This window comes from Neomonachus schauinslandi, chromosome 13 (genome assembly GCF_002201575.2).
Source record: "Neomonachus schauinslandi chromosome 13, ASM220157v2, whole genome shotgun sequence".
NCBI lineage: Eukaryota > Metazoa > Chordata > Mammalia > Carnivora > Phocidae > Neomonachus > Neomonachus schauinslandi.
This window is the reverse complement of record NC_058415.1, coordinates 258,111-283,841: the sequence shown is the minus strand read 5'-3', so window position 1 is coordinate 283,841 and position 25,731 is coordinate 258,111. Positions and strand designations below refer to the sequence as shown.

Below are 25,731 nucleotides of genomic sequence, written 5' to 3'. Positions count from 1 at the left end.
TGCATTCTCTTAACTGTCTTCTTGGTGGTGAGGGATCTGTTTGAAATGCACTCTTGCTGTGGGTTCCTTATTTGAGGCCCCAGCATTTGTGGGGAGGACGGTTCACTGGACTTCCCAGTCTGTAGACCCCAGGGATTTTCCTTGTCTCACTTTGATAACCTTTAGTGCCAAAGCTTTAGGCCACCAGGACCGACAGAAAACCGAAATGTTCAGGTACATCTTGGGATTCATGATTTTTGGCCTAGAGATTTCCCTCATTTTCTTCCCTTGCTCAGCTTTTTTTTTTTATGTTTTCTATTACACTTTACAATTCTCTGCTCCGTTGTTAGACTCAAGCCTCCGTTGTACCCGGGTTCCTCTCTAACCAGACACAACTCTGTGCCTCCACTTTGCTCTCAGAGGCTCCCTGTGTCTGCAACCCTCACTGGCTTAGGGCCCCATCCTCTGTCGAAGCGGCCAGTCCACCTCTACCAGAGTTGTCTCCGGTGTGTTCCTCCCTTGATGGTGTCCCTGCTCAGAGTCCCCACGGCTCACCATTAGCTAATGCTTCAGAATCATCTCTGGACGCACAAGATCCTGCCTGTTTGGGCCCTTGTCTGCCTCCAGTGATGTCCACAGGCTGTCCTCCCATCAGCAGGCTCCTTTCACTTTGCCTGCAATATACTTGGCTCTTCTGTCTTGTTCTGCGTGGGTGAAACTTACCTCCGCTTTCTTATCCCCCACGTGCGCTGGTTCCCAGGGGCAGCCGAGCCGTGGACATGAAGAGGCATCGTTGTCTCTGGTTCTGTGTTCGTGAAGGCACCTGGCGGACACTGACCAGGGCACCACCACGTTTGTGAGATTCTGCCCGTGGCTCACAAAGCAGGCCTTGCTTGTGGTCCCAATGTGACCTCTCCGTGCCCTGAGCTCTCAAAGGCTCAGTGGTCTGATCCCCGAGAAGCCTGGGGCTCTTTCCAGCCCAGTGTCTCTGCCCACCCTCATTTTCATTGTGTTTCTCCTCTCAGTGTTGTCTTTTGTAAAATAGTACTAATTTGGTACATTAGAAGGATCACATAATGGCTTCCTGCTTGTTTCACGAGATGCTCAGTATCATCTCCAGGCCCTGTAGTTATCTACAACAGAGGCAGCTTCAGGAGCGATGTCGTATTCCTGCTGGGACGAGAGCTGTTTGTAGAGAATGTTGGTCCCTCCCTTTGAATTCAGGTCTGCTCGAAGCAAAATGCCTCCCCAGTGGGCAAAGAGCGTTTTAAGGTTTTCTTTTCTCTCGTTTTGGGTTTTTATCTATTCAGTGTGTTTTGAAGATTTTACTTTTTTTGAGAGAGGGAGAGCGTGAGCATGAGGGTCACAGGGAGAGGGAAAAGCAGACTGCACTGAGCAGGGAGCCTGACTGGGGGCTCGATCCCAGGACCCTAATATCATGACCCGAGCCGAAGGCAGACGCTTAACCCACTGAACCACCCAGGTGCCCTCTATTCAGTGTGTTTTAATCAGTTCCATTTGTCTTATACTTTTAGATGCTCAGCGTATCTGTCATTGGCTGTATCAGCTCCCATATTCTCTTACACGAGCCTTCAGTTTTGGTAACTGTGTGTTCTGGCCTCGTAAGATGTTACAGGCTTACCATGCCCTCATACTTCCCCAGACCCAAACACGGCGATTCCTCTTGCCGTAGGGAGTTAATATTTAGAGACCACGATGGTTCTCTGTGGGCCTAGGAAACACCTGTTTGGGGCAGGGTATGCAGATGTCTGGGCCAGCACGCAGGGCTAGTTAGGTTGAGGGGCATTCCTCCAGAAGGTCTGCCCAAGACTTCGCCCAAACTGTAGGGAGTTAGGCGCCTTTGACAAACTCAGGGAAGAGGCCACACAAGACCACTGTCACTTCTGCCAACTGTAAGTTCAGTGGGTTTCCCAAAATCACCCTCGGGTTTGGTAATTTGCTAGCAGGATTTACAGAACTCACTGGAAACTACTGAACTTAGGTTATAGGAAAAGGTACAGAGGACCAAATCTGGGAGGGGTCCAGACATGGGGCTTCCAGTTGCCCTCTCCCAAGGAGTCATGGGCAGTGTTCCCTCCTTCTGGCCCCGCTGTGTGGCAGTAATACGCAGTGTGTTGCCGACCTGGGAAGCTCCCCAAGCCTGGGCGGTCCAGAGTTTGCAGTGTGGCTTCATTACCTGCCACAGCTGGTTCATTGGCCACCCGGCCGCACTGTCGGGCGTACTACGCGACTGAAAGCTTCTGCCCTAAGTCACGTGAGTCACCTCATTAGCAAAAACTATGAGGGGTATTCAGGGCCCACCATAAACAAAACACTCCCATCACCCACGAAGTCCCAAGGGTCTAGAGGGTCCCCTAGGAGATGGGACAAAGACCAGACTCCTTAGGGTGAGGCCAGATCCTATCCACAGTCAACAGTTTTTAAATATACAGAACAGGTAGAACATTTTTTTTTTTTTTATCTTCCCATTCTAGAAATTACGGAAGAAATCCCCATGAAGACTTTGAACATGAAGACTGTGTATGTTTCTGTATTACCGACGACGGCAGACTTCTAACATTCGTCCCCCATGTGGCGGAGTCGGCCTTCCCCTGGCACGTGCCTGTCCCCCCACACACACATGGAAGATGTTCCCTTCTGGGGCACGTATGATTTGCTGCTTTGGGTCCACAATTGAAATGGGGATGATTCCTCAGGTGACTTGGCACCTCACAGTCATACTTACACGTAACCTGAACTCCCACGCAGCCACAGGGAGGGCAGACTGCACCTCTGCTCACTTCTGCACTTGCACAACATGGAAGTGATTTCAGTGGCAGATTTATAGATCATTCTGTGGCCTTTTAAAACTTGTTTGAGATGTCCTGAAGAAATGTGTTAAATATTTCTGCTACCTGGATTTTCCTGGGTAATTTGATGGAATATTTTAAGTTTCAGTAAATTAGAATAAATAAATTTTCTCTCAGATAATAAATGTGTTAGAAGTAACTTATTTTCCCATAGTCAAATGAAACTTGAAATGTGTAATCTTTAAAGAACACAAAAACTTCATAGTGACTTCTTTCTTAAGACAGTGGGCTAAACATCTAATTTCACTTCTTCCCAAAATCCTGTGTGTCAAAGAGGCAGATGCCAAGACAAAATCAGCTGCAGGAGTTTATTGGGGGAAACACAATGAGGGGTAAAGGGAGGGGGCAGGCCCGTGTGGACAGAGAAGAGGAAGGAGGGAGGGTTGATTAGAAAAAGCCCAGCCTGCAGGGCAACCTGGGAACGTCCTGGTCAGGCTGGGCTTCCTCGTGGAAAAAGTCGAGGTGGGCAGACATGACCTGGCTTCGCCCGCCCGCCTTGGTCAGTCCGTGGCTGGGTGCCGCCAGGGGACAGGGTAGCTGCAGCACAAACGCCTCGGTCGGTCTAAGGAAGGGCCCTGGCAGGAGGCTGTCTACCATTCTCCTGTGTCAGGGTCTCCTGGAGGGGAACGGAATGGTACGTCTCTGGCTGCTACAATTAATGCATTTCAACTCCACAAAGTTGAAGGGGAAAAAAAAAAGAACAGGTGTTGGTCAGGATCAGAGAAATTGGAACACCTGTGCACTGTTGGTGAGAACGTATAATGTGGTCGCTGTGGAAAACGGTATGGAGGTTCCTCAAAAAATGAAAAGTGATCTGGCAACCTGGATCTATACCCCCAAAGAACTGAAGCCCGGATCTCAAAGAGATTCAGCACACCCAGCCTCACCGCAGCGTTATTTATCTAGTATATACGCACAGTTGACCAGCAGTCTCTGAAGAGAAGGATGCAACTTGGGGACACTGCACCGAGTGAAACAAGCACAGAGAAGTGTTCCAAGATCCCACGTCTGTGAGGTCCCCAGAGGAATCCAGCAACCTCGGCTGCAGCAGGGTGGGGAAGGGGGACTTGTTCAGTGGAACGGTTTCTGTTTTGCAAGATTAAGAAGTTCTAGAGGTTTTTTCACAACTGTGAATATAGTTAACACTATTAAACGGTTCCGTAAAAGTGGTTAAGGTGGTAAATGTTAGGTATCTGTTACCACAATTTTGAGGTATATTTAATGTCAAAGGGACAGATGCCAGCCTGAAAGAGCTCCCACTGCCCAAAGCTGGAACAATTTGAGCAAAAAAATAATTTTGTATTGGATTAAAATCCAAAGTATAAAATAAATTTCCATGAGTCCATACTGGTATCAATGACTGAGAGAGAAGTAACAAACAACTCTGTAGATACTCCCCCTCCAGGTGGTGCACCCTAAGTCCCCACTCCTTAGGAGTGGGCGGCGCTTGGTGACCTACTTCCCACGTGACAGAAGTTAGCATCGGCCACCGTACTGTATGCTTTCGGTATGATGAGAATGGCTCTGCGGCCCCCAGTCTAACCATGAGGAAAATCTCAGACAAACCCACATTGAGAGACATTCCACACAGTACCTGACTCCAGACTGTCAAGCTCATCACAAACAAGGAATGTCTGAGAAACTATCACAGACCAGAGGGTTAGAGCTGCAACATGAGGTTTGAGGAACAATTCAGTTCATAACAAGGTCATGGATCCACAGACTCAATATTGACAATTCTCCCCAATTGATGTATAGATTCAAGGTGATCTCAAACAAAATTCTAGCAGAATATTATGCTAAGTGAAATAGACAAATTCAAATATTATATGATTTCACTCGTGGAATTTAAGAAAAAACAAGCAAATGGGGGAAAAATAAAGACAAACCAAAAAACAGACTCTTTTTTTTTTTTAAGATTTTATTTATTTATTTGACAGAGAGAGACAGCTAGAGAGGGAACACAAGCAGGGCAAGCGGGAGGGAGAAGCAGTCTCCCGGCTGAGCAGGGAGCCCGATGCGGGGCTTGATCCCAGGACCCTGGGATCATGACCCGAGCCGAAGGCAGACGCTTAACGACTGAGCCACCCAGGCGCCCCAAGAAACAGACTCTTAACTACAGAGAACACACTGTCGCCAGAGGGGAGGGCAGTGGGGGGTGGGGGGGAAGTAGGTAATGGGGATGAAGGCGTGCACCTTCGTGATGAGCAGCACCAAGTGATGTATGGAAGTGATGAATCAGAATATTGTACACCTGAAACTAATATTACACTGTATGTTAACTACTGGAATTTAAAATAAAGTTTCTTTTAAATCCCAGCAGGATTTTTTTCATAGACATTAACAGGCTAATTTAAAAATTATATGGATGGGGTGCTTGGGTGACTCGGTTGAGCGTCTGCCTTCAGCTCAGGTCATGATCTCAGGGTCCTGGGATCAAGCTCCACGTGGAGCTCCCTGCTCAGCGGGAGTCTGCTTCTCCCTCTCCCTCTGTGCTCTCTCTCTCTCTCGTAAAGAAATAAAATCTTAACATAAAATAAAATAAAATATGGAAACGCAAAGGATTTAAAAGCCAAATAAACTTTCTTTTTTTTTTTTTAAAGATTTTATTTATTTATTTGAGAGAGAGCGAGCACATGAGATGGGGGAGGGTCCGAGGGAGAAGCAGACTCCCTGCTGAGCAGGGACTCCAGGATCATGACCTGAACTGAAGGCAGTCGCTTAACCAACTGAGCCACCCAGGCGCCCCAAAGCCAAATAAACTTTCAAAGAGAACTAAAAAGTTGGAGGACTTAATCTGATTATAAGACTTCTAAAACTATAATAATTAAGACTATGGAATCAGCATAAAGATAATAAACAGATCATCAGGACAGAGTAGAGAATCCAGAAACAGACCTACACACGTATTTTCAATTGATTTTTTTTTAAATGATGCCAAAGACATCAATGGGAAAAGGATAATCTTTTCCCCAAAATGATATTGGAACAAGTAGATGGTCATAGACATTTACATAGAACTTCAACCTATATCTCTCCATATGCAAAAATTAACTCAAAATATAACAGATAACGTGTACTTTACCACAGTAAATGTATGTTAACAGACAACTAAATGTAACAGCTAAAATTGATCCATTTTCTGTAAGGAAACAGGAGAAAATCTTGGCGACCTGGTGGGATAAGTAGAATACCTCCCCCAAAATACCTACACCTGAATCCCTGGAACCTACAAATATAGTAGATGCTAAAGAAACTTTGCAGATATAATTAAGGTTATAGGCTTTATTATTAAAGAGATTATCCTGATTTGGGAGGTGGGGGGGCAATCTAATCACAGGAACCTTTAAAAGCAGAGAATTTCACTGGAGACCAGAGAAATTGGCAGAAGGGGTAAGAGATTCCAAGCAAGGATTTGCTGTGCCTTTGTTGGCTGTCTGAGGTGGGGGCCCAGTGCGAGATGGGGCGAGGCCTCTAGGGGCTTCGGTCGCCCCAGATGGCAGCCCCCAAGGAAATGGGCCACAGTCCTACAGCAGGAAGGAGCCGGAACTGGCCGGTACTCTGGCCAGCCTTAGAAACAGTTCTTCCCGGGAACTCTGCCTCATTAAGAGCCAAGCTAGTGGACACCTCAGTCTGGGCCCTTGTGAGACTCAGCAAAGGAATCGTCCAAGCACATCAGACATCAGCTGTGAAGTAGTAAGCTCGTGTCGTCCTAGGCTGCTTAGTTTGTGATAATTTATTACAGTAGCAATAGGAGACTAATACACGGTGGTCGAGGCAAATACTTCTCAAATAGGTCTCAGAAAGCACAAATTGGGGTGCCTGGGTGGATCAGTCGATTAAGCATCGAATTCTTGATTTCGGCTCAGGTCATGATCTCAGGGTCCTGGGATCAAGCCCCACATTGGGCTCCCTGCTCAGCAAGGAGTCTGCTTGAGATTCTGTCTCCCTCTGTCTCTTCCCCTCCCCTGCTTGCTCTCCCTCTCTCGCTCTCAAATGAAGATAAAATCTTAAAACACACACACACACAAACTACACAAGAAAATATAAATAAATCAGGCTTGAAAATTAAAGACTTTGGGGCGCCTGGGTGGCTCAGTCGTTAAGCATCTGCCTTCGGCTCAGGTCATGATCCCAGGGTCCTGAGATCGAGCCCCGCATCGGGCTCCCTGCTCGGCGGGAAGCCTGCTTCTCCCTCTCCCACTCCTGCTGCTTGTGTTCCTTCTCTCGCTGTGTCTCTCTCTGTCAAATAAATAAAATCTTTAAAAAAAAAATTAAAGACTTAAAAAATCAAAAACTTGTTCTTCAAAAGGTGTCGTATATATAAAAAGGCAATTCACAGACTGATAAAATATTTGCAAAACATCTAGACTTGTATCTTATATAAAGAGCTCTTAGAACTCACTAATAAGACAAACAACCCAGTTTTTTAATTTTTATTTATTTATTTACTTATTTTAAAGATTTTATTTATTGGAGAGAGAGAGAATGAGAGACAGAGAGCATGAGAGGGAGGAGGGTCAGAGGGAGGAGCAGACTCCCCGCTGAGCAGGGAGCCTGATGCGGGACTCCAGGATCATGATCTGAGCCGAAGGCAGTCGCCCAACCGACTGAGCCACCCAGGCGCCCTAGATGGACTCTTTTAATAACAAGTAAGGAGGTATCTTAACCTCGTTAGATGTAGGTACAATCTCTCAATATATCTGCAGTCTTTTTTATTTTTTATTTATTTATTTATTTTTTTTTTTAAAAGATTTTATTTATTTATTTGACAGAGAGAGCACATGAGAGTGGGGAGGGTCAGAGGGAGAAGCAGACCCCCGCCGAGCAGGGAGCCCGACCCAGGACTCGATCCCGGGACTCCGGGATCACGACCTGAGCCGAAGGCAGTCGCCCAACCGACTGAGCCACCCAGGCGCCCCAACCCAGTTTTTTTAATTTGGCAAAAGATCTGAACAGACATTCCACCAGAGAAGGTGCACAAATGGTATCAGGCACATGAGTGATGCTTGGCGTCATCAGTCATTAGGGAAATGGGAAATTAAAGCCACAATGAGAATCGTCATGCACCCACAAGAACGGCTAGAAGTTAGAAGTCTGCCCGCATGGTGTGTGGGTAAGGATGTGCTGCTGCTGATCACGTGAAACGGGACCACTGATTTGGAAAACAGTCCAGCAGGTTTTTTAAGCTGAACAGACCTGTTTCTACTTGCTCCTCTGAGTCAGAACCACTATAAACCATGGGCATAACTAAAGACAACCAAAGGAGAAGTCTGGGAAGTGGTAAGAGGAAGGCGAAATGGTTTGGAGCCCCATGGCTGGAAAAACACAGCGATGGGTGTCATAAACCCAAAACCATCTTTCTGCAGTCTCAGCTCCTTTAGCAAGGAATACTCCCCATTTCTCTCCAGGAGTCCTTCTCTGCTCTTATAGTGGGTAGATGTTCTTATCCTCAAACAGTGGGGACATGTCTGTGTCTTTGGTGGGAGAACCCGAGGAACTGGAAGAAGGCTTTTTCAGGGACCTGATGCTCTATGTGGACATGTGAGTTGTTGCTTACTACTGCTCAGTGAGACTGACTCCTTGAGGAACAAGCATAATCAACTACGATTTAATCTTTCTTTGTGGCTCCAAAGGTCACCCCTTCATATTGACTGTAGACCAAACAGCAAGTTTCTTTGAAGGCTTGTCTTCTTTCTGTTCTTGTCCTCCTTCCTTTTGACCTAATAGAACTAGGAACATCTATATGACTCTACCCATTATTCCAGTGATTTTAATTTTTTTTCATTTTTAAAATTTTTTGAAGATTTTATTTGAGGGAGGGAGGGAGGGAGGGAAAGAGAGAAAGAGAGAGAGAGTACATGAACAGGGGGAAGGGCAGAGGGAGAGGGAGAAGCAGACTCCCCACTGAGCAGGGCGCCCAACACGAGACTCAATTCCAGGACCCTGGGATCATGACCTGAGCCGAAGTCAGACGCTTAACTGACTGAGCCACCCAGGTGCCACAAGACATCTTTTTTCTGTAACCCTTTCTACTTTCTAAATTTTGTTGGTGTGCCTGTGTATTTGTGTGTTTTACCATGTGTGTATCATTCAAAAAGATAATTTAAAATATTTGGCTACTCTAATGGGTTGCTCTAATGGTAGCCCTAACTGCACTTTTCCCCAACAATATCCTATTATTCTTTAACACTGATTATTTTGCACATAAGCCCTAATAAAATCCCCAGGACACTCTCCCCAACCCCACCTCTGACATCCAGAGTGGTTTTTAAAAGTGAAACAGATCTGTTCACTCCCCTGCTTTAAAACCCTCCAGTGGCTTCCCACAGTCCCACTCAACCCTGTCACCGTCTTCCTCACTGCACTTACTACGGAAAATCACCTTCCTCATCTGTTTGTATTTGCACATACTGCCTGTCACCCACACCATAACATGATATCTTTACCTGGATAACTGGATGTTCGTACGCACAGGTGCGCAGTAATTCCTGAATAAAGGAGTCTGATAAGGGACTGCAAGGAAGACATATTTCTGTTCAGTGGCCTAAGCGAAGCTACCATACAGCCTCCAACTCAGACACAGCTCATAGTTCATTCAGCCATCCACAGAAGAATTAATGTGATCAAATTATCAGAAATTAATTCATATAAAAGTTGACACCTCAATTCAGTAAAAACGCGATGACATTACAATCATCCGTGTGAAGAAGAAATTACGAAGAGAAAATATAACTTAACAGCTAACATCTGTTAAGCAATTAGTCTGCGCCATACTCGTGTATTAACTCACTCAATTCTCTCAGTGGAGACGCAGAGAGCTCTGAAGAAACTTGCCCAGGGTCACCAGGGTACTAAATGGTGGAGCCAAGAGCTAAAACTTCAGGAGGCATCTTGAATGGTTACACAAAATGCTTAAACTCTACACCAAAAAGAGATTATTTTGTTGAGTGTAAATTAAAAGTAACTCTTTAAAAATTCATAGGGCGGTGATTATGCGGCTGCAGACTATTTAAAGGGAGACATAACTTAGCACCAAGCACGAGCGGTACAGTACTATCAACTATTAAAATTTCCCCCCGTGATCAGGATTCCACGAGGTCTCTACCAACTGAGCCCTGAGAGTGACCACCCCCCGAGTCCGCCACTGACCTCACCAGATCCTCTTCACTCAACTTCGGACCCCAATTACTCAGCCACGGACCAACGTTACCAGCCCACAGAGCCCGCGTCCCTGGCCCGACGGTCACGCCGCCAGCGAGCACACAGCCTCGCGTGACGGTCCCCACGTCGGACCCTAAACCTCAGGATCACAGCCATCCTCACTGGGCCCACGGGCGCGAACGCTGACCTCGCGAGTGTCGCATCACTAACTGGGGCACTAACCCACGAACCCAGCCATCACTGACCAACCACTCCAACTCTCCGGTCGCAGGCTTCTGGGATCGCGGAAACAGCGGCAACCGCAGAAACGCCCTTCTAGAGCGACTTCCGCCCGCGGAACAGGCCCCGCTGCCGGAACTACGGAGGCCGCGAGGCGGGGCTGCGCGCGCCCGCGGAACTACGGAGGCCGCGAGGCGGGGCTGCGCGCGCCCGCGGAACTGCCGCCAAGCGGGGGTCCCCGACTGCCGGGCGCTTCGTGGGGACCCGGCGGCCTCGCGGGCAGATTCGGTCCGCCGGTGGGCTGGAGGGAGTCTGGTGTGGAGATCGTGGAGATAGGGGGGAAGTCCCTGGCCTGGAAGAGTCGGCAGCTGCGGGGCAGGGGCTCGTGGCCAGTCCAGTGGGAAGCCCAGGTCACAGGGCTCGTGTTCACCGCCTTCTGTGCGTGAGTCGTTTCCCACACGAGGACAGCCGGTTCTCAGAGCGGCTCACAAGCCCAGCATTTAACCCACCTGGTAAGGTCCCCGTGTGCTGTGTTTGTCCCATGGATTTCCAGGGCCATCAAGATGGTCACAGAGACTCCGCGACCGAACCGGAGTCAGGCTCCGCTGAGCCTTCATCTCCAGCAGGCCCGACATTGGGCCCTGTCCTGGACTACGGAGTCCGGCTTTATCGAGAATCCTACTGAGTCAGCTTAGGAAAAATCCTTGGTGCCTGATCACCTTTACTGTCCGAGCAAATTACTCATCCTCCCCTCCGTTTTTTATCCTCCTGGCCTGCTTTCGACAAGCATCCTGGTGAGCCTGTAGGGAGAATTCCCCCTAGCCTTGTTTCCTCGGTAATTTTTTATCCACTGGCCCTCACTCTGCTCCTTGTCAGTCAACCACCCCCCTTACCCTCGTGTTCAGAGTTGACTCCCGTCTCTCTCCCCTCCAGCAAAACCTCCTTGCAGTAGTCTCTACACCTATCATTATGGTCCTGAATAAAGAATGCTGTACTTTTTAACTACTATCAGAATGATTTTTTAATTTTTTTCTTTAACAATAAGGAAATAAAAACAATAGCTGAGATATGTGTGTACCAGAAATATAGCTTTGTGTGAAAAATACAGCTTCCAGGAAATTGAGGCAAAAAGGAAAACTGGGTAAGTAGGGTCTAAAGGCAAAGAAAGAGCTTGGCCACTGTGGGAAGTCAGCCTTTGCCTGACCTCTGAGCTTCCAAGAGGCAGGTGATGGCTTCTGACCACCTAGGAGCTCCACTGGCCCCTTTTGTCCCAAGTCCCTTTCCTTGACTCCCCCAAATCTTAGATCAGCCACTCCTTGGATGGACACTGAGCCTTTGCAAATGGCAGGTGTGTATTCAGTCTGAGGTTACTAAGTATAAAATTCACAGGCTTTGTTCTCTTGATCATACCATTTGATCTGTATTTCCTTTCAGGTTGGTGCATACAAAGTATGACTTCCCTGTCATGTACAAGACCCTGAGGTGGGGCTTGATCCGGTGCCCAGGGACCTCTTCACCAGGGACTCTTTCAAAACTGCAGTTAAAGTCCACCAGGAACACACCTGTGGTTAAACAATTACTTTTTTTTTTTTTTTTTTTAACGATTTTATTTATTTGACAGAGAGAGACACAGCGAGAGAGGGAACACAAGCAGGGGGAGTGGGGGAGGGAGAAGCAGGCCTCCTGCCGAGCAGGGAGCCTGATGTGGGGCTCGATCCCAGGACGCTGGGATCATGACCTGAGCCGAAGGCAGACGCTTAACGACTGAGCCACCCAGGTGCCCCGAACAATTACTATTATTGCAGTAAGGAACAACAACATCATGGAGAATTATGAGAAGTCTAAATAAAGAGGAGTTAGAAAGAAGCTATTATAGGATTTGAGCTTTGGATGATTTGGGGTAGAATCTCAAGTTGTGGGGAGTTTGCTCTAGGTTGGATGCTGTCAGAAAGTAAGGCAATGTGATGACTATTTTGTGGATGGCACTGCATTCTGTTTTTGTCTGTGCTTAGCATTATGAAGTGTCCTTGTGTTTGTTGCAATTTATGGTCTCAGAGTAATCTCTCTCTTTTTTAAAGATTTATTAGAGAGAGAGTGCAAGTGGAGGGAGGGGCAGAGGGAGAGGGAGAGAGAGAATCTCAAGCAGACTCCCCAGTGAGCGCAGAGCCCAACATGGGTCTCAGTCTCACAACCCTGAGATTATGACCTGAGCCAAAACCAAGAGTCTGACGCTTAACTGACTGAGCCACCCAGGTGCCCCATTTAAAATTTTTTTTTAAAGATTATTTATTTACTGGGCGCCTGGGTGGCTCAGTTGGTTGGGCGACTGCCTTCGGCTCAGGTCATGATCCTGGAGTCCCAGGATCGAGTCCCGCATCGGGCTCCCTGCTCAGCGGGGAGTCTGCTTCTCCCTCTGACCCTCCTCCCTCTCATGCTCTCTGTCTCTCATTCTCTCTCTCTCGAATAAATAAATAAAATCTTAAAAAAAAAAAAAAGATTATTTATTTACTTAGATAGAGATAGGACGGAGATAGCAAGAGAGAGCAGGAGAGGGGAGGAGAGGGAGAAACAGGCTCCCTGCTGAGTAGAGAGCTGGATGTAGGGCTCTATCCCAGGACCTGGGGATCATGACCTGAGCTGAAGGCAGACACTTTGACTGAGCCACTCAGGCACCCCTAATTTTTTTTAAAGATTTAGGTCTCAGAGTAATCTTGTATGAAATTAGTATTTTGTGAGATTGTTATGTCTTAACAGGAGGACAAAATGGCCTGACTCTGAGTGTCAGACCAATTTGTAATAACATTGAAGCCTAACTATGAAGCAAATGTTGGCAGAATTGAGGGGAGAAATACAGTCCTACAATAATAGTTGAAGACTTCAACACTCCACTTAAAACAAGCCTTAAGACTAAAAAAAAAAAAAAAAAAAAGGCTGACAAGTCCAGTTTGACAAAGAAATGGTTTATTAAGGGGACTATGGACAAAAGCATGACTTGGGCACTGCAAGATGAGTAGATCTCTGCAACACCACAAATAGATCCACATCAATATAGTCAGCTGATTTTTCACAAAAGAGCCATGGGGCAAAGATAGTCTTTTCAACAAATGGTGCTGGAACAACCAGACACACACACACACAAGCTTAGACAAAGACTTGACTCCGTTCACAAAAGTAAATCAAAATAAAGAACTAAATGTAAAATGGAAAACCATAAAACTCTCAAAAGATAACATAGGGTATGACAATGACTGTTTACAATACCAAAGGCCTATCCATTAAAGAAAAAATTGGTAAGATATATTTTATTAAAATTAAAACTTATGCTTTCAAAAGACAATGTTAGGAGAATGAAAAGACAAGCCACACACTGGGAGAAAATATATGCAAGACACATCTGTTAAAGGATCGTTCTAAAAAAGACAACTTTTGAAACTCAACAATAAGAAAACAACCTGATTTTAATGAGCTAAAGACCTTAACAGACACCTCCCCAAAGAAGATAGACAGATGGCAAATAAACACATGAAAAGATGCTTCACATCATATGTCAGCAGGGAAATGCAAATTAAAACCATTATGAGATACTACTACACATGTATTAGAATGACTAAAATCCAGAATACTGACAAAAATCAAATGCTGACAAGGATGTGGAGCAAAGGAACTCTCATTTATTGCAGATGGGAATGCAAAATGGGATAGCCACTTCGGAACACTGTGACAGTTTCTCACAAAACTAAATATACTCAATATATGACTCGGCATTTGCACTCTTTAGTATTTACCCAAAGGAGGTGAGAACTTAGGCCCACAAAAAAACCTGCACATGGATATTTATGGCAGCTTTATTCGTAATTGTCAAAACTTGTTAGCAATCAAGATGTCCTTTGGTAGGTGAATGGGTAAATAAACTGGTACATCTAGGCAATGGAGTATTATTTAGAGCTGAAAAGAAATGAGCTTTCAAGCCATGAAAATTTTGGAGGAAACTTAAGTGCATGTTACTAAGTGAAAGCCAAAGTCTACATACTATAGGATTCCAACTATATGACATTCTGGAAAAGGCAAAACTAGGAAAAAGGTAAATGGTTTCCAGGGGTTGAGGTAGGGGAAGGGATGAATAGTCACATAGGATTTTCAAAGGGTGCCATAATGATGGATACTTGTCATTATATATTTGTCCAAACTCCTAGACTGTATAACACAGAGTGAACTGTAATGTAAACTATGGACTTTGGGAGCATATGATATGTCAATATAGGTTTGTCAGTTGTAACAAATGTACAACTCTAGTGGAAGATATTAATAATAGGGAGAGGCTATGCATGGATGAAAGCTCGGAGTAGACAGGCAGTATCTGTACCTTCTCAATTTTGCTGTGAAGTTTAAACTGTTCTAAAAAAATTAAATTCTTTTTTTAAAAGATTTTATTCATTTATTTGACACACAGAGAGAGAGCTCGCACACACCAAGTGCACACACAAGCAGGGGGAAGGGCAGGCAGAGGGAGAAGCAGGCTCCTGGCTGAGCAGAGAGCCCATGCGGGGCTGGATCCTAGGACCCTAGTATCATAACCTGAGCTGACGCAGATGCTCAAATACTGAGCCACACAGGTGCCGTAAAAAAATTCTTTTTTTTTTTTTAAAGATTTTATTTATTTATTTGAGAGAGAGAGAATGAGAGAGAGCAAGCACATGAGAGGGGGGAGGGTCAGAGGGAGAAGCAGACTCCCTGCCGAGCAGGGAGCCCGATGCGGGACTCGATCCCCGGGACTCCAGGATCATGACCTGAGCCTAAGGCAGTCGCTCAACCAACTGAGCCACCCAGGCGCCCCCCCCCCCCAAATTAAATTCTTTTAAAAAGTTCCTTTCTTTTCCTTTTAACACACATAGGATAAGTAGTGATGTTCTCTCATTTCTGCTATTAATTTTGTCCTCTTTTTTTTCTTAGTTACCCTGGCAAGGAGCTTATCAATTCTATTGATATTTTCAAAGAGATAGCTGTTGGTTTTACTGATTTTCTCTATTAATATCCTGTTTTTAGTTTCATTTATTTCTACTTTAACATGATTTTTTTCTGCTTCCATTAGTTTTATCTGGCTCCTCTTTCTCTAATTTCCTAAGATGGAAGTTTAGATTATTGATTTTAACTATTTTTCCCTTCTAATCAATGCCTTCAATACCATATATTCCCTATGACCACTACTTTTGCTGAATTTCAGAATTTTTTATAAATGATATTTTCATCATTTAATTTAAAATATTTTTGAAAAACTCTCTTGAGACTTATTTTTTGATGCATGTGTTATTTAGAGCTGTGTTCTCAGTCTTCAGATATTTTGGGATTTTCCAGCTCCTTTTCTGTTACTGATTTTTAGTTTAATTTCATTGTTTCCTGAGAACATGCTTTGTATGGTTTATATTCCTTGGAATTTGTTAAGATGTGTTTAATGGCCCAGAATGTGGTGTATCTTGGTGAATGTTTCATGTGGGCTTGAGAGTAATGTGTATCACATTGTTGGATGAATTATTTTTATAAATGTCAACTAGATCCAATGGATTGATGGTGCTGTTCAGTTCAAATATATCACTACTGATTTTCAGCCTCCTGGGTCTGTCAATTGCTGATAGAGGAGTATTGAAGTCTCCAATTATAATACTGGATTTGACTAATTTGACTAATTAGAATTTGACTAATTCTCCTTGCAGTTTTTGACTGACATATTTTAGTGCTTTGTTCTTAGGCTCATACACATTGAAGATTGTTATGCCATCTTGAATAATTGACCCCTTTATTATTATGTATTATATGTCATTATGTAATGCCCTTTTTATCACTGATAATTTTCCTTCTTTTGAAGTCAGACTTGTCTCAAATATAGCTACTTTAACTTTCTTTTGGTTAGTGTTATTTAGCATACTATGGCTTTCTCCATTACTTTTAATCTATTTGTGTCTTTTTTTAGTAACTGAGTTTGAATTCATCCCCCAGCTTTATTGAGATCTAGTTGACATATAACATTGTGTAAGTTTAAGATATACAATATGATGATTTGGTGCACATACATATTATAAAACTATTACAAAAATAAGGTTAGTTAACACATCAATTATCTCACATAATTACAATTTTTATTGAGATATAGTGCACATACAACATTACATTAGTTTCAGGTGTACAATATTATTTGCTCTATCTATATATTGCAAAGTGATCACCATTATAAGTCTAGTTAACATCTATCACCACACAGTTATATATATATATTTTACAGTGAGGACTTTTACATTCTACTCTCTTAGCAACTTTCAGATATGCAGTACTGTATTATTACAGTCATCATGCTGTGCATTACATCCCCAGGACTTACTTATTTTATAAGTGGAAGTTTGCACCTTTTGAAGACCTTCACTCAGCACTCCCCTAACCACCGATCTATTCTCTGTATCTATGAATTCAGTATTTTTTTTCATTTTTTAGATTCCAAATATAAGTGAGAACATACAATATTTGCCTTTTTCTGACTTATTTGACTTAGCATAATACCCTCAAGGTCCATCCATGTTGTTGCAAATGGCAGAATTTCCTTCTTTTTGTGGCCAAGTATTCCACTGTATGTATGTACCTCATTATCCATTCATGCACTGATGAACACTTAGGTTGTTTACATTTTGGCTGTTGTGAATAATGCTACAATGAATACAGGGGGCCAGATATCTCTTCCGGATACTCATTTCAGCTTATTGTTTTCTCTATTGTTTTTCAATTTCATTGTTTCTGCTCTTCATTATTTCCTTCTTCCTTTTTTAGTTTATTGAGGTGGGAGTGTAGGTAATCGATTTGAGAATTTTCTTCTTTTGTAATGTAAACCTTTAAAATTTTTCTCTGGTACAGAATTTCCTCTCACCAGTGCCTTAGCTACAACCTACAAACTTTGATATGTTGTGTTTTCATTTTCATTCATTTCAATGTGTTTTTTTTAATAAGATTTTATTTACTTGACAGAGAGAGAGAGCGAGAGCAGGAACACAAGCAGGGGGAGCGGGAGAGGGAGAAGCAGGCTTCCAGAGGAGCAGGGAGCCCGATGCGGGGCTCGATCCCAGGACCCTGGGATCATGACCTGAGCCGAAGGCAGACGCTTAAGGACTGAGCCACCCAGGCACCCACCCCCTTTTTTGGTCTTATAGATGCTAAGACAATTAGAATAATCCACAAGAGTATGGGGAATGACAAAGAGGATTGTCAAGGGACTTTCCGCAGTAGCATGGAAATCTTTTTTTTTTTTTTTTAAGGTTTTATTTATTTGTCAGAGAGAGAGCACAAGCAGGGGGAGCAGCAGAGGGAGAGGGAGAAGCAGACTCCCTGATGAGCAGGGAGCCCGATGCGGGGCTCGATCCCAGGACTGTGGGATCATGACCTGAGCCGAAGGCAGACGCTTAACGACTGAGCCACCCAGGTGCCCCAATACTTTTATTTTTTTAAAAGATTTTATTTATTTGACAGAGAGAGACACAGCGAGAGAGGGAACACAGCAGGGGGAGTGGGAGAGGGAGAAGCAGGCTTCCCGCGGAGCAGGGAGCCCGATGTGGGGCTCGATCCCAGGACCCCGGGATCATGACCTGAGCGGAAGGCAGACGCTTAACGACTGAGCCACCCAGGCGCCCCATTTCGATGTATTTTAAAAATCTTGAGACTTCCCCCTTTGGCCCATGGATTACTTCGAACTCTGCTGTTTAATTTACAAGTGTTAACTTCCTGTCATCTTTCTGTTCCTGATTTTTTTTTTAAGATTTTATTTATTTACTTGATAGAGATAGAAGGAGAGGGAGAGCACAAGCGGTGGAGTGGCAAGCAGAGGGAGAGGGAGAAGCAGGCTCCCCGCTGAGGAAGGACCCCAACATGGGGCTCGATCCCAGGACTCTGGGGTCATGACCTGAGCCGAAGGTGGCTGCTTAACCGACTGAGCCATCCAGGCGCCCCTGTTCCTGATTTCTGCTTTGACTCTACTGTGTCCAGAGAACATAGCCTGTATGATTTCGGTTCTTAAATTTGATATGTTTTATGACACAGGTTATGACACATCCTGGCATATGCTCCATGGGTGCTTGAATAGAATGTGTACCTTGCTGTTTGGGGGCGAAGTGTTCTGTAATTGCTGACTGGCTCAGTGGTGGTGTTGAGTACGCAGGAGCACGCAGAAAGGCCCTGGGGGTCTTGGACTCTGGCTGTTCCCTGGCTTACTCCTAGAGTAGTACCTCACTTGCCACATTTCCCCGGGACAACTCTGAGCTACACGGTCTTTACGTCACCTCAACATGGCCGCCCGCAGGTCTGAGCGGCTACTGGGCGCCGCCATGTCGGCGCCGAGTCAGCCATTTGGCGGGGGCCGATTGTAGAGCGAGCCACGTTGAGTCCGGGAGACCTCCCGCCGAGCACCCTCTACTGAGCATGCGCACACCCAGGCGGCGGCGTAAGGAATCCCGCCGAGCCCGGAGGGAGTGAGAAGAGAAGTCGGACAGATTTAGTCACCGCCTGCGGTAAATGGCCACCGTCTTGAGAGAGCTTGGGTGAGGGGCAGGTGAGTGCAGCGACGGGGACATCGGGAGTTGACCCGTGGAAAGTCTCTGATGTGTGTGATTAGCGTCGGGCCAGTGATGGGGGCGGGCAGTGGATGAAATAATGGGAGTGTGTGGGGTCCCTGAGGGTGGCTCCGCGGTGGAGGGTCGGCGTCTGTGGGGTCAGTATGGGTGGGTAACCGTGGAGACTGAATAATGAGGGATCTGAGGGGTGAGCGATGTTAGAGATTAATTGATATCCTCTCTCTCAGGCTTTTTGGTTTGTTCCTATTTATGATTTATTCATGCTGTGTTTTGCTAGAGATTTAAAAACTATGCCGTGAGGTTGCGTATAAATCTTCATTTACCTTATTTCGATCTTTTACTTATCCAGATTAGTAGCTACGTTGCTATTTGTAATATATATTTTCTTTCTCTTTTATTATCAGGCATCTCAGATTTTCTTACGGACCATTTTAGAGTACTAGTTGTGTTTATAATCGCTACTCTTTTTTTTTCCTTTTTAAAGTTTTATTTATTTCTTTTGGGGAGAGAGCACGTGCCCACATGAGGGGTGGGAGGGGCAGAGGGAAAGGAAGAGAATCTCAAGCTGACTCCTCAGAGAGAGGCTCTGTCCCAGGACCCTGAGATCATGGTGCCGGCAGAAATGAGGAGTTCCACATTCGACTGACTGAGCCGCCGAGGCGCCCCATCTCTACTCTTTTTATATTAATTTTATCTCCCCCACTTTTTTTAAGATACTTTTTTTTTTCTCTTTTTGGTGTCAATTGTTATTCTTTCCCTTATTTTCTCAGTTTTATACGGGATACTTATGGGGTATATTCTTTTATTTTATTTTATTTTATTTTATTTTGAAAGATTTTATTTATTTATTTGACAGAGAGAGACACAGCGAGAGAGGGAACACAAGCAGGGGGAGTGGGAGAGGGAGAAGCAGGCTACCCGCAGAGCAGGGAGCCCGACGCGGGACTCGATCCCAGGACCCCGGGATCATGACCTGAGCCGAAGGCAGGCGCTTAACGACTGAGCCACCCAGGCGCCCCTATATTCTTTTTTAAAGATTTATTTGTTTTAGAGAGAGAAAACATGAGCAGGGAGAGGGGAGGAGGACGGGGGGGGGAGGGACGGGAGGGGAGGGAACAACCCTGAGATCATGACCAGAGCCAAAATCAAGAGTCAGAGGCTTAACTGACTGAGCCACCCAGAGGGTTGGAACTTGAAACCCACCCCCTGACTGGAGGTTGAATCAATCACCGATGGCCAGTTATTTAATTGATCATCTGTATGTCATGAAGCTTCCATAAAACTCCAAAAGGATGGAATTTGGAGAGTTCCTGGATTGAACACATAAAGATGCTGGGAGAGTGGAATACCCCTTCCCATATACCTTGCCCTATGCATCTCTTCCATCTGGTTGTTCCTGAGATATATTCTTTTGTAATAAATTGTTAATCCAGTAAGTCAAATGTTATCCTGAGTTCTGTGAGCTGCTCTAGCAAATTAATGGAACCCAAGCTGGGGTTCCTGGGAACCTCTGATTTACAGCCAGTTGATAAGGTACAATTAACAACCTGGACTTATGATTGGCATCTGAAGCTGGAGTGGGGGCACTCTTGTGGGACTGAGACCTCAACCTGTGTGATCTGATGGTAACTCCAAGCTGATGATGTCAGAATTGAGTTAAATTGTAAGACACTCAGCTGGTGTTGCAGAATTGCTTAGTGTGGGGATCCCTTTCCCTCCCTGCTTCCAACACATACACACACATTTTGGTGTTCAGAAGTATTGAGAATAGAGGAAAAACACATAGAAGGGCATGGGATTGATTGGTAGAGAGCCAGGACCATTGGGGTAGAGCTGTTGGAGGCTCTGTGATCAGGGACTGTAGAATGAGTGATTTGGGGTCTGTGGGCAGCAGGATGTGGGAACCAGTGATTCTGAGGTGTGAGTAATGACTCCAGGGGAAGGTCAGTGTGCAGCAGCTGACAGTGGAGCAGATTGAGGAGTGGGAGTGAGGAACTAGGTGATGACTTGAGCGGGCTGTGAAGTCAGATGATCTCTGGTACAGTAATTGCATTCTACATTGATTATTGATATTGCAGTAATAGCAATAGCTAATATTTAACGAGTGTTTATATGCCACACATGGGCTGAGTGCTTTTCAAGTATTATAAGTTTGTTTATCTAAAAAGTATGAAGATGGGGAAATTGAGACTGAAGTGAGTTCTCCAAATTGTCACAGCTAGAAGATACAAGAGCTGGGATTCAAAAATACATTGATTTGGCTCTGTACTTTTTATTGTTCCCCTGTGTCTCCTGTTGCACACTGTAGGAGGCTCTTGGGAGTACAGCTGAGTGGCTGTCACCATGTGGCACTCTCTCTGCAGGATCCCTTTGTGTTTCCACAGAGCCTTGATGTCAGAGTACTTAGTGAGCCTTCAGAATCGCTTTTTCATACTCCAGCCCACCTTAGCCCAATATTGCTGGTAGTCTTCAGACATTCACCCATCCTTGGGCTCCTAGGAAGATTGGAGTTCTGAGATAAACAGAGGTGAGGCCCAGTGTGAATATGACAGCCAAGGAGAACTTGCCCACAGGATCCAGCTCATATCCTGCCTCTTTGGGAACGCGAGAGCTCCTGTGAAGGGGGAGGGGAGCCTCGGAAGCAGGACTGTTTTTTAGATCTGGGCTTGCTAAAACAAAATATGATCCTTTTGCAATGTGAACAGTGTATGGCTGATGTCATATGCTCCAAATCTGTTTGCTGTAGTGGGAGAGATTTTATTTTTTAGAAGTATTTATTTATTTATGTATTATTTGTTTGTTTATATTTTGAGAGAGAGCGTGCACACGTGGATGGCAGGGGCAGAGGAAGAGGTAGGGAGAGAGAATCTTATGCAGGCTCCATGCTCAGCATGGAGTCTGACACTGGGCTTGATCGCACGACCCTGAGATCATCACCTCAGCGAAAATCAAGAGTGGGATGCTTAACCAGCTGAGCCACCCGGGTGCCTTGAAATTTTTTGTTTTGTTTTGTTTTACTATAGAAAATTTTCAATGTACACAATTTTAAATGTATAGTAGAGAAAATATATAATGAACCCCAAATGCCCATATCACCCAGTCTCAGTAATTATCAACTATTTGCCAGTGTTGTTTCACCTGTTTCTTCCCACTTACTTTGTTTTGACCAGAATATATTTTTTAAAGATTTTATTTATTTGAGAGAGAGAGAGAATGAGCAGTGGAGAGGGGCAGAGGGGGAGAGAGAACAAGAGAAGCAGACTCCCTGCTGAGCAGGAATCCCGACATGGGGCTCAATCCCAGGACCCTGAGATCATGACCTGAGCTGAAGGCAGACACTTAACTGACTGAGCCACCCAGGACCCCCTTGACCATAATATTTTAAGATAAATCTCAGATTCCATATCATTCCACAAATACTTCAGCATACAGGTCCTGATGTGGACTTTTTTTCTCACAACCACCTAGCCATTACCAATCTAACAGAAGCTCCCTGATAGTAAGTAGCTCCCTCATCTGATACTCTGTAGTCAAGTTTATCTCATTATCTAGAACATGACCATGTTAACTTTTTACTATAAAAATTTCAAAAGTAGGAAAGCTGAGCAAGTAATATAATAAACCCCCATATGCCCATTGGTCAGTGGGTGTCAGTGTGATTATTCTAGTTACCACTTCACGCCCAGTCATTTGTCATCTACACCTTCCTTTCCCATATTTTTTCTCTTCTGGATTATTTTGAAGTAAATCTCATACATTGTGGCATTTCACCCATAAATATTTCAATATATAAACCTAAAAATAAGTATTTTAAATAAAAATAGCCACAGTGCTATTATTATACCTTAAAAGATTATAATACATTTATTTTTTTTTTTTTTTTTAAGATTTTATTTATTCATTTGAGACACAGAGATACAGAGAGAGAGAGCATGAGCAGGGAGAGAGGCAGAGGGAGAAGGAGAAGCAGGCTCCCCGCTGAGCCAGGAGCCTGTTGTGGGGCTCGATCCCAGGACCCTGGAATCATGACCTGAGCCGAAGGCAGATGGTTAACCATCTTTGCCACCCAGGCGCCCCGATTATAATACATTTAAAAATACCATTTCATGTAGATTGGATTGGTAGGTGGATTTAGAGGCTTGGCAGATTCAGGTTCCTTTTTTGTTATTTTGGGGCAAGACTGCTTCCTAAGTGGTGGTGTGTACTTCCATCAGCCACACAATATCTGGTTATCTTTTTGTGATGTGAACAGCTGTTGATTGTTTCCTAGATCCACTATTTCATTAGGGTACAAGATGGACATTTTCACTTCTACCGTTCCTTCATTTATTAGCTGGATATAAAAAGAGGAAGAGAGAAACTCCTTCATGAAGTGTTTGGTTACCCTAGGGTACAGCTATATAGGAAAGACAGCAGAAATGCTTTCTTTACAAGACAAAGTTTCCATTGAAGTTTCCCTTTTAAGAACTGTAAGCAAATGAATGGATAAAGAAGATGAGGTCCAGGGCGCCTGGGTGGCTCAGTCGTTAAGCGTCTGCCTTCGGCTCGGGTCATGATCCCAGGGTCCTGGGATCGAGTCCCACATCGGGCTCCCTGCTCGGCGGGAAGCCTGCTTCTCCCTCTCCCACTCCCCCTACTTGTGTTCCTGCTCTCGCTATCTCTCTCTCTGTCAAATAAATAAATAAAATCTTTAAAAAAAAAAAAGAAGATGTGGTCCATATATACAATGGAATATTACTCAGCCATCAGAAAGGATGAATACCCATCTCTTACATCAACGTGGATGGGACTGGAGGAGATTATGCTAAGTGAAATAAGCCAAGCAGAGAAAGTCAATTATCATATGGTTTCACTTATTTGTGGAACATAAGGAATAGCATGGAGGACATTAAGAGAAGGAAGGGAAAAATGAAGTGGGGGGAAATCGGAGGGAGAGATGAACCATGAGGGACTATGGACTCTGAGAAATTTAAACAGGGTTTTAGAGGGGAGGCAGGAGGGGGGTTTGGGTAGCCCGGTGGTGGGTATTAAGGAGGGCACTTACTGCATGGAGCACTGGGTGTTATACAAGAACAATGGATCGTGGATCACCACATCAAAAACTAATGATGTATTGTATGGTGACTAACGTAACATAATAAAATTAAAAAAAAAAAAAACCTAAGCAAAGGAGAAAAGTGAAAAAGCTTCAGCCTCTCTGGTCTTTCCTGTGAATGTTCTCACTGGTTGGGATGGGCTAGTCACAGAAGCTCAGAGCAAACTCATTATATTCTTTAAAAACAGTTACTTTGTTTTTTACTAGCAAATAAGAAGAATATAAAAATTACCTGTAATTTTACCATCACCCAAATAATATATCTGTTAACATGGTAGTATATTTCCTTCCATATAATTTTCTTTTTATGCATGAATGCACTCATAGATGTGTATATGTGTGTATGTGCGCATGTGTATGTACACATATTGTTCAGTGAAAATGGAATCATACTGTTTGGTACGTGTTTTTATTTTTACTTGTTAATTTAACATATTTTTCTACTGTAATTTAATTTTATATAACTTTATGTTCTCAGGATGGCCTGTAAATTATTTAAGCAGTCTTGGGTAGCAAGATGTTGTAGCCTTTTTATTTTGTTATTAGCCATGCTGTGGTAAAACTCCTGCATTTAAATTTTGTGCAATACAGGATGGTTTTTTTATGATACAGTTCTAGAAATAAGTTTTTGGGTCAGGTGCATGGATGCTAAATGATATATGTGTCCATGTGTGGGACTCTGGCACACTTCTTCTCTCATCTGTCCCTCTGTCCATCTCATTTCTCAGATCTCTGCCTCTTTCCCAGAAGAGCCAGAAATGACCAAGTCTCTGGTGAGTTCTTACTTGTTTTTGCTCTATTTATTTGTTGCTTTATTTTCTAGTGGATTTTAGGAAGCATTTAATAATCCATATAGTAAGATGGACAAGCATAAATAAATAAAAATTAAAATCGGGGGAAAAAAAGAGGTGACTATTCACTCCGGGTCAAGCTTGGAGTATAGATATATGTGACTTGTGTGGTTTTATACAGCTATGAACTTTGAACTGTGAGATTGTCTCTGATTTTCCTGAAAGACCTAGCAATAATGGAAATGAGATACTGATTTATATTGTTGATAAGTAATTCATTTCACCTGTAGTAAAGATATCCTGGTTCCTGTTGTTTGAGAAAAATTTGGATGGAGACAGAACAGTGTCTTCAACAACGCTGTTAGTAGAAGTGCACTGATAGGTTTTCTATTGTTATAAAGCAGTGCTTTTCACACTTGCACATGACTTAAGATTCTGATTTAATAGGGTTGGGATTCCCACAGGATGTCATTTCTGCTTGTCCAAGGACTACCTTATGAAGCAAAGTTTTGAGGTTTTATGATGAACTGGTATTTTGTCAGATGTTTTTTCTGTATCATTTGATATGGTAATGGGATTTTACTTCTTTAGCCTATTGCTATGATGGATTACTATTGATTGATTTCCTTTTTTTTTTTTTTTAAGAATAAAATTTATTGTCTTATGCAGCAGGAGGCCCTGCTGGGTCCTCAGACACCCCCTTCCCCCCACCTACAGTTGATTGATTTTCACATCTTGAGCCAGCCTTGCAACCTTCGAATAAACCCCATTTAATTATGGCATATACTTCTTTCTATATATCTGTATTTGTTAATACTTTTTTTTTTTAAAGATTTTATTTATTTATTTGAGAGAGAGAGAAAGAGAGAGAGCACATGAGAGGGGGGAGGGTCAGAGGGAGAAGCAGACTCCCTGCCAAGCAGGGAGCCCGATGCGGGACTCGATCCAGGGACTCCAGGATCATGACCTGAGCCGAAGGCAGTCGCTTAACCAACTGAGCCACCCAGGCGCCC

At 44.1% G+C, this 25,731-nt stretch overlaps 2 protein-coding genes across 4 annotated transcripts in view; both read left to right on the top strand.

Moving 5' to 3' along the window:
* IARS1 (isoleucyl-tRNA synthetase 1) overlaps nt 1–2,968 on the top strand; it is a 68,814-nt gene extending 65,846 nt beyond the window's left edge. For both annotated transcript variants that reach the window (XM_021694327.2, XM_021694325.2), the window contains exon 34: nt 2,475–2,968. In XM_021694327.2, coding sequence (XP_021550002.1) covers nt 2,475–2,557 — 83 coding nt within the window. In that variant the 3' untranslated portion in view covers nt 2,558–2,968. The remainder of the gene's footprint in view (nt 1–2,474) is intronic.
* A 7,677-nt stretch (nt 2,969–10,645) lies between these two features.
* ZNF484 (zinc finger protein 484) overlaps nt 10,646–25,731 on the top strand; it is a 43,738-nt gene continuing 28,652 nt past the window's right edge. The window contains exons 1-2 of one of the 2 annotated variants that reach the window (XM_021694474.1): nt 10,646–10,744; nt 24,656–24,700. In XM_021694474.1, the coding sequence (XP_021550149.1) occupies nt 24,686–24,700 (15 nt within the window). In that variant the 5' untranslated portion in view covers nt 10,646–10,744; nt 24,656–24,685. Of the gene's footprint in view, nt 10,745–18,703; nt 18,811–24,655; nt 24,701–25,731 lie in introns of those variants that run through there. The other variant, XM_021694473.1, reaches the window with a different exon arrangement.